The sequence below is a fragment of the Miniopterus natalensis genome, chromosome 10 (assembly GCF_054644295.1).
Source record: "Miniopterus natalensis isolate mMinNat1 chromosome 10, mMinNat1.hap1, whole genome shotgun sequence".
NCBI classification, from domain to species: Eukaryota; Metazoa; Chordata; class Mammalia; order Chiroptera; family Miniopteridae; genus Miniopterus; species Miniopterus natalensis.
The window spans coordinates 45,795,247-45,807,614 of NC_142090.1; the positions used below are offsets into that span (position 1 = coordinate 45,795,247).

Sequence of the window (12,368 nt, forward strand, 5' to 3'; positions counted from 1 at the left end):
AAGAGCATGTAGAGTTTGTGATTACTGGATAATGATTATTAATGCTGAAATTTGTTGTTTTGAGGAGATAAAATATACATGTGACAGAGGAAAAAATGCTATGGCTTGGGAATTAAAGATGTAATTATAAAAATGAGAGCAGGAAAGCTTGGAAAAGCAAAAGTAACATATACAATCTTACTTTGCAGTGGCCTTGGCATAGTTTAAATTGAGTTTAATATAAAAATAATTCCTCCCTGAAGTTATTTATTGCTGCTTTTCATATGTTTTAAAGAATTGAGTATTTTTTTTCTTAGTAAGGGGCAAGCTGTATCCCCAACCTAATTAGAAAGTACAGTAATTTGCAGATGAAAAAGGGGGCAAGAATCTTTGCAAGTGAATTAATTCCTTTGAAGATCAAATTTACCAAACTCAGGCCACCTCTCTCTCTTCCCATTTAGTAACATTTCCTGGAGAGTCTCTTGGTGCAGGCATGCTGATATTACACTAGATTAACATCAGATTGCTGATTAATGAATCCTCTTCCAAATGTGAATGGACAAGCACAGTAACAGACCAGACCTCACTGGTAAAGCAGGCGAGAAAGGCCAGAAAAGTAACAACACTGCAGGTTAAGCACATTGCCCTAGATTTAAAAATGATTCTTCATGTAAATCTGTGAGCATTTCATGAAATAAAGAAACAGTATACTTGGGTAGGCATTGCAACAACTATATCAAAACCCCTTTTTATTACTTTTTTGGAAACTGAATGGCAATATTGCACATTTGAAGCAAATTGTGAACCCAAATATATATGTCTGATTTCCTCATATGTTCAAGTCATTATGGCAGGTGCCTTATGTCGGATAACTTATTTTTAACTATATATTCTTACTATTCCAGAAGCTTGAAATCTATTTAGGTAGACTGTATCTGAAGAGTGAATATTCATATATTTAAATAATAATAATTATTATTCCTAACTTTATATAGGGAATCTGAAGCTTACGGTGATTAAAGAAGTTGTGCAAAGTCAGATAGCTCCTAAGTGGCAGCTCACTATGTTCAGGTGTTGGTATTTCTGACTCCAGAGGCTGAGAGCTCAGCACTGTGTCTCACTACAATACACACTCAATTCTTAAATGGCTTGGGCAGACAGTAGCTCCAGGAGTTCAGTAAAAATTAGAATATGACATATTCTTAAAAATTCATAACAACAAAGACTATTTCAAGCTCTGAATATGGTGATCATGATTAATTTTCTTCATTTGGTAGAATCTTTAGAGCTTTTCAAATGATAGGTTACAATAGCCCAAAGGGATTTTAAAATTACTTATTTTATAGGGATTCTTGTTGGCAAATTTGCTATAGAAATCTATGCATCCCCCAAGAAGATGATAGATACTTATTAGAAGCTCATTTAAGAAATTAGGTCTACTCCCCAGAATAGTGAACAATGAGGATATTTTTTAAATGCTTCTGAAAAATTACTGCTAATTATGGAAAATTCGGTGCAAGTTATTAGCACCATAAACTTGATAGACCTCCCCCCACAAAGAGAGCTCTAAATTAAACATGTCTGAAAATAAATAAGGCCTGTCACTATATACCATAACTGTACAGCTTTATAAGAAAAGAAAAATATATGTGGGTTAAATATTGAAGGAAATGACCTCTAGAGTCTTTCATCTCTAAGTTACTGTATTTTTAGCAATTTTTGAATATATATAAATATATTTTAATATTTATATTTAAATGTATATCCATATATTTGTATTTAAATTACATACTTATTTAAATATATTTTATTTTTATGTTTAATATATTTATATTTATAGGCCCTTAAAAATTGCTAACGATATACCTCCTATAGAGTTGAATATTTTTATATTAACATTATCTGAGGATTGAAAAGGTTGGTAAAGAAAATAATGCACATGATGATTATCTTCCAATATGCGTATGTGACCTTTGTATCCCTATGGGGTTTGGGCAGTAGTGTGGCTGACATTGGCATTCAGTGCCCTTATATTTAGTAGACAACAGGAGAGATGTGAGGAGTCATGGAGGCTGTTGGAGGAAATGTGACACAGAGCTGAAAGTGGACTGCAGTGAGCTGATTAGAAGTTGAGGGATTCATTGAGCACCGTGGGAGAAGGGATCAAGAGAAATGGTATTTCTAAAGACAAACACCATGGAGTTGCTGGCCAAGTGGCCAAGGTTCCAACTGGAAACAGGAAAGTGGTTTGCCCAAAAGGAAGTTAAATAAAAATGCTTAGCTATGGACTAAAGGGTTGGAGTAGGGAGTACAAACCAGAAGAGGAATGACTTTGAATATCAGGTCCATAAACCAGGCTCTCCCTCTGGAAAGAGATGAAAAGCTACCATTAAATTTTTGAATCAGATCAATGACAATTTAAGGTAATGATTAAACACAAAGATTCTACACTTGTCTGTGTGGGTTTAAATCCTGACTTTACCACCAGTTTTATGACATTAGGTAAATCACACAATATTCCTGTGTCTCAGGAAAATGGGGATAATGGTATCTAAGTTTTAGAGTTGTTGTCAGGATTGAGTTAATATATGTGGAGACCTTACAACAGTGCCTAGCAGGGGGTAAATTTCAATTCATAAAGAAGTGTTACAATACTAATAACCATATATATGGTACATGGTTTATATATATACATATACCAGTCATTATTATTACTCCTTTTCCCATCCAGAGGACTTCAGATAATGACATTGAACACGTGCTCCATAAGTCAGTTTCTAATGGCTGAGCCCTTTCTTCAAACAACATTTAAATAATTAGAACATGTAAAGGCCCGGTACTCTGGTTGAATTGATGAAGCCTGGAGCACCCCTGCTGCCCCTCCCCCTGACTCGCTTGGAGATTTCAGGGTACCACTATAGAACGCATTCTGAAAACAACTAATGCAGAGGAAAGAATCTCAGGCTTGGAATCAAAACCTGGAGCCAGGTTCTATCTGCCATTCACAGTCTGTGTGACAGTCAGCAGGTCCTCGCTGGGCCTCAATGTCCTGATTCATATGCTGTAAGAGTTAGACTAACTCAGTGGTTTTCAAACTCTGCCTCTCAAAAACCCTAAGAGTTCCAGAGAAGTGCACCAGGGAGTTTTGGGGAATGGGTGGTGGGGAGCATGCTGGATGAGGAAAGGGAACCCAACAACTTCAAAAGCTGAGACTCCTCTGTTTCATATACTGGAATTCCATATTTGCTTGAAGAATGAGAGCCACTGCTAAAGAAATTTTGACCACATGATAGAAATTTCCTTAGTTTCAATTACTCTCTAGTTCTTCAGAAATTTATTTGTTGAACCAAAGTAGCAGAAGAACAAATGAAAGCAACAAATCCTAAATCAGGAACTTGAGGAACAGGGAAAGCAAGAAAGTGGGCTGTTCACAAGGCTCTGTGTAGTGACCAGGATTTTTGAGTATCTCTGATACCCACAGAAAAGGCAAAACCTCTGTTTCATGAATTTTATCTAGATACTCTGGCCCCATTGTGTTCATGGGGAGCATAGACTGGCACCATGACAACTGAGTTTATGAATCAATGAGAAATATTACCATAAGAATATTATATACATACAATCAGAAGACAACTAAAAGGAACAATTATTTAAACACTATACATTAGAGGACTTTTCTTAGTGGTTAGTAGTTTCAGAAAATATGTGCCTTCCAAAGAAAATGTCAAATTAAAATGCTGCATCCCTGCCTGGCCGGGCGTGGCTCAGCGGTTGAGTGTCGACCTGGGATCCAGGCAGTCAGGGCACATGCCCAGGTTGTGGGCTCGATCCCCAGTCGGGGGCATGCAGGAGGCAGCCGATCAATGACTCTTTCATCATTGATGTTTCTCTCTCTCTCTCTCTCTCTCTCTCTCTCTCTCTCCTTTCTTCTCTCTGAAATCAATAAAGATATATTTAAAAAAATAAAAATAAATAAAATTCCTCATTTCTGATTGCTATGCTACTACTAGAAGCGTATGTGAGCTCAGAAGCTCTTGACTTGATTGATATTTGAACAATGAAATGTAGGGTAAATCAAGTTAACATGTTGCCTGTGGATATAAACCTATAATTGATTAGTGAGTCTATAGACCATGTTTATAGCTTAGATTGGCCTTGTATTTGGTCCTTATTTTCAGCTTGCTAAGAGCAAAGGAAAACCTATAAACATATATGAATATAGACAGGGATTGGTAGCATCTGTTTATCTGTAATTTTGATAATGATTATTATTTAAAAACAAGGATTAATATAACCAACAAGAGTTGATTACCCTTATATACTTCACATATACTATAAGTTGAAGGCTGCTCAGTGACTTTTCTCTCCAATTACATCTCCCTTCCAACATTCAAAACTCTCACTGTTGTACTATTGTGTGTGTGTGTGTACTAAAGTATAATATTTTCAGTTGCATTGCTGAAATATGTTAGCTTGGAGCAACATCACCCATTAACACTTCAACATGGTTTAGTTTATCAGATTATTTCTAGAGTTGGGTCCTGGAGGACTGATACTAGTGACAGTAGTAACTAACTGAGGGATAGATATCAGAAAACTCTACAGCATAGAGGAGGAAGGTACATCCACATGGAGACCAGAGTGGGGAATGTTGGAAGCCATGTCCCATTGGGTCCCTCAAAGGACAAGATGTTGACTGAGTGGTGCACATATGGAGGGAAATGGAGAGGCCAAACTTTGCCCTCTGGTGACCAAGCACAGCACTTGCACATGACCCATCTTCAGTAAATGATGGTTGAATCAAATTATTTTTACCCTAAGATAGTTTCATCTAGAACTAAGGTTGAGATTTAATGTTAATATTTTTTAGTTGTTAAAAAGATTTTGTGTAGCTTATTTTCTAAAATCAGGTTTCTTAAAGCGACATGATTTTCTGTTTTAAATTTGTTTAAATAATACATTTTGTGCCAGAAAAATCCCTTTTAAGTAAAAACACTTCAAATATAAAGCATAAATAATTCTTCCTTTGTTAAGACAGTTCCTATTATAGCCATTGAATAACACATCTGCTGCAAGGATGTTATTTTTTTTTCACCAATCCATGTGCACAACTCTGATTAGAGGAGGTAAAAGATACATATCTCCTTCAAATGGTGAATTAGACCCAGTAAAGCTATATTTTATTATGACAGATTTTATAATTATGAAAGCTTCGAATAGCCCTCTTTTAAAAAACATAACTTTTAAATGTAATTCTCATCTCACCTCTCTATGTGTTATGGTGACTATTGATTTCAGCAAAAAAAGTACATTGAGAGCATCTTTCTCCAGTGTTAATATCATTACTGCTCCACAAAACATTTTATATCAAGGCCTCCTGAAAAAGAAAATTCAACAAACATTCTTTCTATGCTTTTTCTTCTATCCAGGATTTGCTCACATCTGTGGTTTGCAAAATAAGCCCATAAATTTTACAATATCTTTACAAAGTAAACCAGAGATAATTCATAACCCAGGTGCCTTGGGTTAAGCTTTGCCTCTATTGTTAATTTTTTCACTGTTCAGATGCACTCATGTTTAAAAAATCATGTCCACGCAATAATGTTTTAAAGTGAGGTTTTTTAAAAAAAAAAGTACATAAGTTATCACCAAACTTATTATAAGATTTGGATTAACCTTTGCTATTCATTTCCAGGGCTACAGCAACACACAGAGGCCAGATTATTTTCAAAGATGCTTTAGCCCAGCAGTTGTGTGAACAAGGAGGTAAGACTCATCTTTGAATTCTCCATGTTGGTTCAGTCAAAATTATTTATGGTAGGTCCTATGTTCTATGTGCGAGTAAGCATTTCATTGATATTACTTGATCATGATGATTTAGAATTACTGACTTCTTCATACCCCTAATAATTATTTAGTAACTATTGATAAAGATCTGTAGGCTTCTGAAAATACTGTTAACAAAAAAAAGATAAAAATTTATCTTTTCACAATTTTTTTCTAATGAATTACATATAGTTGTACTGGAAATATAGATCTTGGTAATTTTAGAATTCTGCCAAAACACTTAATGCTACAAAAACACATCCACTTAATTTACCACTTAAATTTATTATCGACTTTGTTGAAAATGTCTTTTATTGCTTTTAATATTTGATCATGTTATGTTATCTGTATGCTTTTTTCCAGTTGTTATACTATCAATTTTAGACTTGTGAATAGATACTGTATCATTTTAGATAGGTTAAGTGTAGATGAAATAGTCACATTAAGGGACTTCTGCTTTGTGACTGCCTCATGCACATCCAAGCTCTCATCCATACCAAACTCTGACAGGGGCACATATATGCATGTATACACACACACGCACACACACACACACACACACACACGCACACTGAAAAGGTGAAAGCCAGGATACATGCCTTCACACAAATTTGATCCCTCTACCTCTTGAGCTTCCACCTCACTTTGTGCATTTCCCACTTCACAGGAATTTTCTTCTGAAAAGTAATGGATGCCACCTCTGAGAGACTGAGCTTCTCAAGTGCACAAACTATGCCTCTGTGCTTTTTGATTCCCCATAACCTGGCATAGTGCCTGGCATATGACAACCACCTAAAAAGTGTTGATAGATTAAATACAAATATTTCTCAGCCATACACCTATTTCTTTATTTAAGGATCTTTGCAATGGATACATTTGAAGCCAACTTTTGTAAATGTCCTGCCCTTTTCATCATCATCATAGACATGTTATGATTTTCTGCTCACAGAGTTATATTTTGAGGAAATTTATTAGCTTAGGAATTACATTATTGAATTTAAAGGAAATTTCTACTGTCTTTCTGCTAAAGAGAATCTAATGGACATAGGAAAGAATGAGGAAAAATTATATTGGTTTTTGAAAGGCCTAAAAAATACCATTTATTTGTAGTAATATATACATCATCAATATGGCTTTATCTAAGTAATGTGGTACTTGATGGTTATTACTGGCACACTGGTGCTAATTTACATACATAACTCTTCAATGAGAAAACCCCATTCTAATTTTTGTTTCAAATTGCTCTTAAACAGATTTTTATTCTGTGACTTTTGAGAATGAAAAATGCGATGGCCTTTATAGTAGCCTCAAGAAATATAGTGTAAATTTTTTTCAGACTATAAAATGTTCACATTATAGAACACCACATAGCAGTGAACATAATATCCTGAAAACTGCACAGTACCAGGCAAACATGCCTAAATTTATTAACATTTACCATTACCTAAAAACTGATTTTTTTTAAGCCTGGGATTTTAGATCTTTTACATTGTAAATGAATTGCTGGAATTGGGTTTATTTAAAATGAAAAGAAAAAGTCAAGTAAAACCACTGGGGAAAAATCCTCAATCAGTGAGAGAGAAAAGGCCTCATATAGTAGTGTTACACAAGAACATGAGTTACCTGATGGTAGATGTAGATATTATTAAAAATGCTCTTCAGTCCAAGACCAAAGGAAAACACTGAGCTTTTCAATAGCACCTACTCAACTGAAATTATATCAATCCATCCAAGATAGGTGGAAAGAATACTAGCAAGAGCGACGGCTTCCTGCTGTCAGGAATAACAAAGGAAATAATTGGTGCTATAAACCATATATTTATTTGCGCCCTGTCTACTTTTAATTAACACATTATTACCTCAAATAAAATAATATAAATTTAATAATAATTTACTTTGCATTAGATGAGGAATGTCTAATATGTTTTCTTAGAGGAAAAAATGACAATCTCTATATACCACACACAATGCCTTTCAATTACAACATACTTAGTAGGTTTGTTGATTTTAATCAAATTAAGCAATTTAAACAAAGCAAATTTTACTTTGTGGAGCTGGAGGACAGCTGTTATTATAAGAGTGTATTATTGGCCAAACATACTGAAAAAGTGAAAAGATCAGAAAACACTCTGGTGATGTCTTAGATAGTCTGTAATCTGCTGAAGAGGGAATGTGCTCATCCAGGAAATCCTCCAAAGAAGGGAGGAAGGGGCTGAGTGGAGTGTAGGCTTTGGGTGAGAGCAGAGAGAAGGGGCAAGCTTCAGAGGTGGGGTGAACTCAGGAAGACATTTCAGCATGGTAGAGGCGCTCAGCAGGGACAGGGGCTTCTGAGAGAAGGCAGAGGCTTTAGGATTTTGCAGTTAGAAGGTTATTGGCACTTTGACTATAAATTAGGATGGTTTCAGGAGAGGCCAAACCACCTGAGGCTGCGTCGTAGCATGGAAAATTCTTGCCCAGGCTTTGGAGTCAGTCAAGGAAAGGGAGATTATTGTGAGTTGAGAAGTAAAAGTGAGGCAGTGTTTAAAGTTGAAGCTTTGAAAAAAATCTAGAATTAAAGAGAAGGGGAAAGAGAAGACAACCAGAGGGGGAAGCAGGCTCAAAGGAAGAATAGGCTTGAGCACTCTCTCTCTCATTCTCTCTTCACCCCAACCTCTCTCAAGATCAGAATGTATTGCCCTAGCCAATTTGGCTCAGTTGTTAGAACATCGGCCTGAAGACTGAAGGGTCCCGGGTTCAATTCCATTCACAGGCATGCACTTTGGTTGCAGAATCGATCCTCAGCCCTGGGAGGCCCTCTAATATCGATGTGTCTCTCTCACATCACTGTTCTCTCTCTCTCTCTCTCTCTCTCTCCCTCTCCCTCTCTCCCTCTCTCTCTTCCCCTCCCTTCTACTCTTCTCTGAAAAGCAATGGAAAAAATATTCTTGGGTGAGGATTAAAATAAAGAAAAAATATCAGAATGTATATATAGGCATCCAATGCCTTGTAGCCAAATACCACTGGGAGCACACCTGGAGTTGACAGATTGGGTTTAGAGCCTGATCTCCATGGAAAACCATGGGGCATCTGAATAAGAGGATATTACAAGAGGAATTATGAGATTTAGATCTATATATCATGATTTTGACTACAGTTTAAGGAAGTAGGGCTTTACTCTGGATTGGATGCTGTCAGGAAAGGGGGTAATACTATGGTTAGGACCTCAATAACTCTTATCTAGAGGTAGGACAGACTACAGTGAGGCTAAAGCTCTAATTGGTGAAGAAAAAACAGCTACTCCTATTAGCCAGGAGAGGGGGACACCTGGCCTTTTGTGAGCTGGGCAATGTTCTAGTTGTACCTGTGTTCAGACATGATTACCAAGGGGTCCTGTCTTGACCCATCATAATCCCAGAGTGGCTTTGTCTGAAGTTGATGTTCTGTGAAATCATTTATGTTCAACAGAAGAACAGTGAGGCCCATCTGTGAGTGCCAGGCCTGCTCCTGGATGCCAGGGGCTGTTTTCTGTCCTTGAGGCCAAGAAGAAAATGCTAGTGGGCAGCCATTTACTTTTGGATTTAGGGTTTACGAAGACTTTGGAATCATAGAGAAAGTAGGTCTGGCTCCAGGTTCCGTGTGACCTTACTCTCAAGTCACTAGCATAAAGTACAGTCTCAGTAAATGATAAAGAGAAAGGATTTCCCTGGAGTCAAGTTTTAATCAAGGTTAGAGAGTATAAAATAAAAAAACCTAAGTAGGTCAGTTTGGTGATATTGTGATTGTTTAATTATATTTTTTAAACTTATCTGTATTTTCTAATTTTTTACAGTGAACTTATATCATTTGTGTTATATTTAACAGAAGTTTCCCCCAAAATAACAAATATAGGATTATACCTGAGAAGGAGAAAGGACAACTCTGCTGAGGCAAGTGGAACAAATCACTGAAGGAATATTCTCAGTTACAGTTCCCCTGTCTCCTCCTGTGTGAAGACTTGCCTTACTCTCTTAACATCATTGATATCTGTTGAAACAAATAAGTACTTGTTTAATTACTGATGTCCCCCAACTGGAAGCTTCTTGAAGACAGGAAGCATGACTTAATTTTTTGTTTTTCTTAATATCCAACAATGCTTGGCATAATGTTGGCTGAATATTCACTTTAAACATTTTACTATTAAAGAATCACTGTCCTTTCTATAAGAAAATCTCTTTAACCTGAACTTTGCCATGGAACACTGTGAGACAGTGTGGCTATTACCAAAGCAAAGTTCTTAACACTGACTTCAGGTTGAAAAATGTATAAAACATCAAGTTAAGAAATCTGAAAATTGCTCACTATCTGAATACTAATGAATCCCCTCAGTGCTCCTGGGATATAAACCAGCTTCAGGGATTGTAGGTCTTCACCTTGAATCCTGAGGTCCAAAGCAACTGTAAACACATCTCCAACTGAGTTCTGCTGACATCGAAGTATCGAGGAGGAACCAGGGTATTCTCCTCTGCGGCCTGGGGTGGGTGGGGAGGTGCTAGGTTGTATACTCCTAACTGTTTTGAAAGTGGAAGGTGGTTAGGTTTATTCACCAGCAGAAGAAAATAAAGAAGTGAATTTATTTAACATTCAGTACTTTACAAGAACTAGTGAATGCCTGGTGTGAGCCAGGCACTACTCTAGGGTAGATCTGCGGATACATGAGTGAACAGAGTGGAGATTCCTGCTCTACTGGAGCCTACATTCCAGTAGAAAGAAGGCAATAAATATGAGATATAGTAAAATGATTAAATGTGATACCATATTGGAAGGTGGCAAATGCTGTAGGAAAAAACAAAATTAAATAGGGGAAGACTGCATGGTTGGGTGGAGGGGGCAGAGGCAGATTGCAATTTAATAAGGTGGCAGGTAAGTCAGGCAGACCTCATGGAGGTGACATCAGGGCAAAGGCCAAGAAGGAGGTAAGGGAGTTAGCCATGTGACTATCTGTGGGATCTTCCAGAATGTCACTAAGTGATTTTAAAGGGAAATATGGTAGTGTTTTGTGAACTGTTGTTAGAGGTGATCAAAGCAAAGATAGAGGCAATTTCAGAATAGAATGAAAATCTGAACGGAACTAGAGGAAATCAGTCTTTTGCAGGAATTATTATTGAACAATCTAGAGAGCTATAGACTCAATCCCTATTTCTCAGGACCACATAAAAGGAGTCCTGTTGAAAATGTTAATATGAGTGTGGTATATACGGGGTGGGCAAAAGTAGGTTTACAGTTGTATGTATTGAGAATAACAATAATTAATAAAAATACAAGAATAAACTGTTTTGTGTACTCAAAACTGCAAACTTACTTTTGCCCCACCCTGTAAAGCCTGAGGATGAGGAATATTTGAATTTATGCTCTGATCTTAGAACCATAGAGTTCTTTTCTGTAGATTAGTGACGAAGCCAATAAAGTTAACTTGACAAAATATACACTACTCATAAGTGGCCAGACTAGAAACCAAATGTCTGGACTCACAGCCCAGTGTTGGTTTCATTATACCAAGTAGTTTGTTAAATTAAAAAATTTAAACATTAAAACTCTCAGAAACCACGACCTCAATAAACAAGATCATCACTGCTGCCTTAATTCCTGGAACAACTAGGAGAGAATGCACACTTTTTGGAGCCCTTGTAAAACCAAAGTCACAAGTGTAAAGCTGATGTGAGTGTATCAGCATGGCTGCTGCTGGTCCAGCAGTGCATGAATCAAGATGGAGACAGGGCAGGGAGAACAATGGTGCACATATCTACTCACTGGCCTGCGAGCTTCTTGGCATACAACACAAACATTGATTATTTAGCAAGGCCAGATGGCAGGCTTAACAGCCGGCAGCAGTCGTGCCCTGTAGTGCCCCAAAAGAGTGCATGCCATTTATAAACCATGCTGGAATCCTCTGTTGTTGGGATGATGGAAGTGGATATAACCAAAGGCAAATGTTTTATGTCAGGAGGAAAGGGGTCAGGCTTACAGCCGGAGCAGAAAACCTTGGCTGCTTTCCGCCAGGCTCAGCGGTTTTTCTGCTGTTCATCACCCTCAGAACAGTGAGTGGTAGAAAGTGTGGCTATGTTCTCTAAGGGCCATCAGATCACGGTGGCAGGGAGCATATTTCTGTCATTCGGATCCCAAAGTCTTTGGAATTTTTTAATCTTTTTGTAATAAGAATTGGTGAAATTTTATTTAAATTGTGAGATGGATGGAGATAAAAAGTTCAGTAAGCAATTCCATAAAGTGAGTGAGGTGTTTAGCCTACCTCAATATTTTTCAGCACTTTAAGAATATCTATTAATGTGAGGTGATTGATATGTTAATTAGCCTGGTAGTGGTGATTATTTTACAATGTTATATACTTAATATATACAATTTTTATTTGTTAATTATACCTGAGTAAAACTGGGTGGAAAATAGCTTTTATACCCAAATATATGAATTTTAGATCTGATCCACCAAAATCTTCCCTGGGTTATCTTTGGTTACTCAGTAGTTAATCTGACTATATGTCTTTCCAATACATTAAAATGCAATTTTTAAATTAATTCAGGCTAAACATGTCA

General features: G+C 36.9%; 1 protein-coding gene across 2 annotated transcripts in view; it reads left to right on the top strand.

The window, feature by feature from the left end:
• RELN (reelin) overlaps positions 1–12,368 on the top strand; it is a 485,569-nt gene that overhangs the window by 196,192 nt on the left and 277,009 nt on the right. For both annotated transcript variants that reach the window (XM_016219582.2, XM_087821107.1), the window contains exon 4: positions 5,675–5,745. In XM_016219582.2, the coding sequence (XP_016075068.2) occupies positions 5,675–5,745 (71 nt within the window). The remainder of the gene's footprint in view (positions 1–5,674; positions 5,746–12,368) is intronic.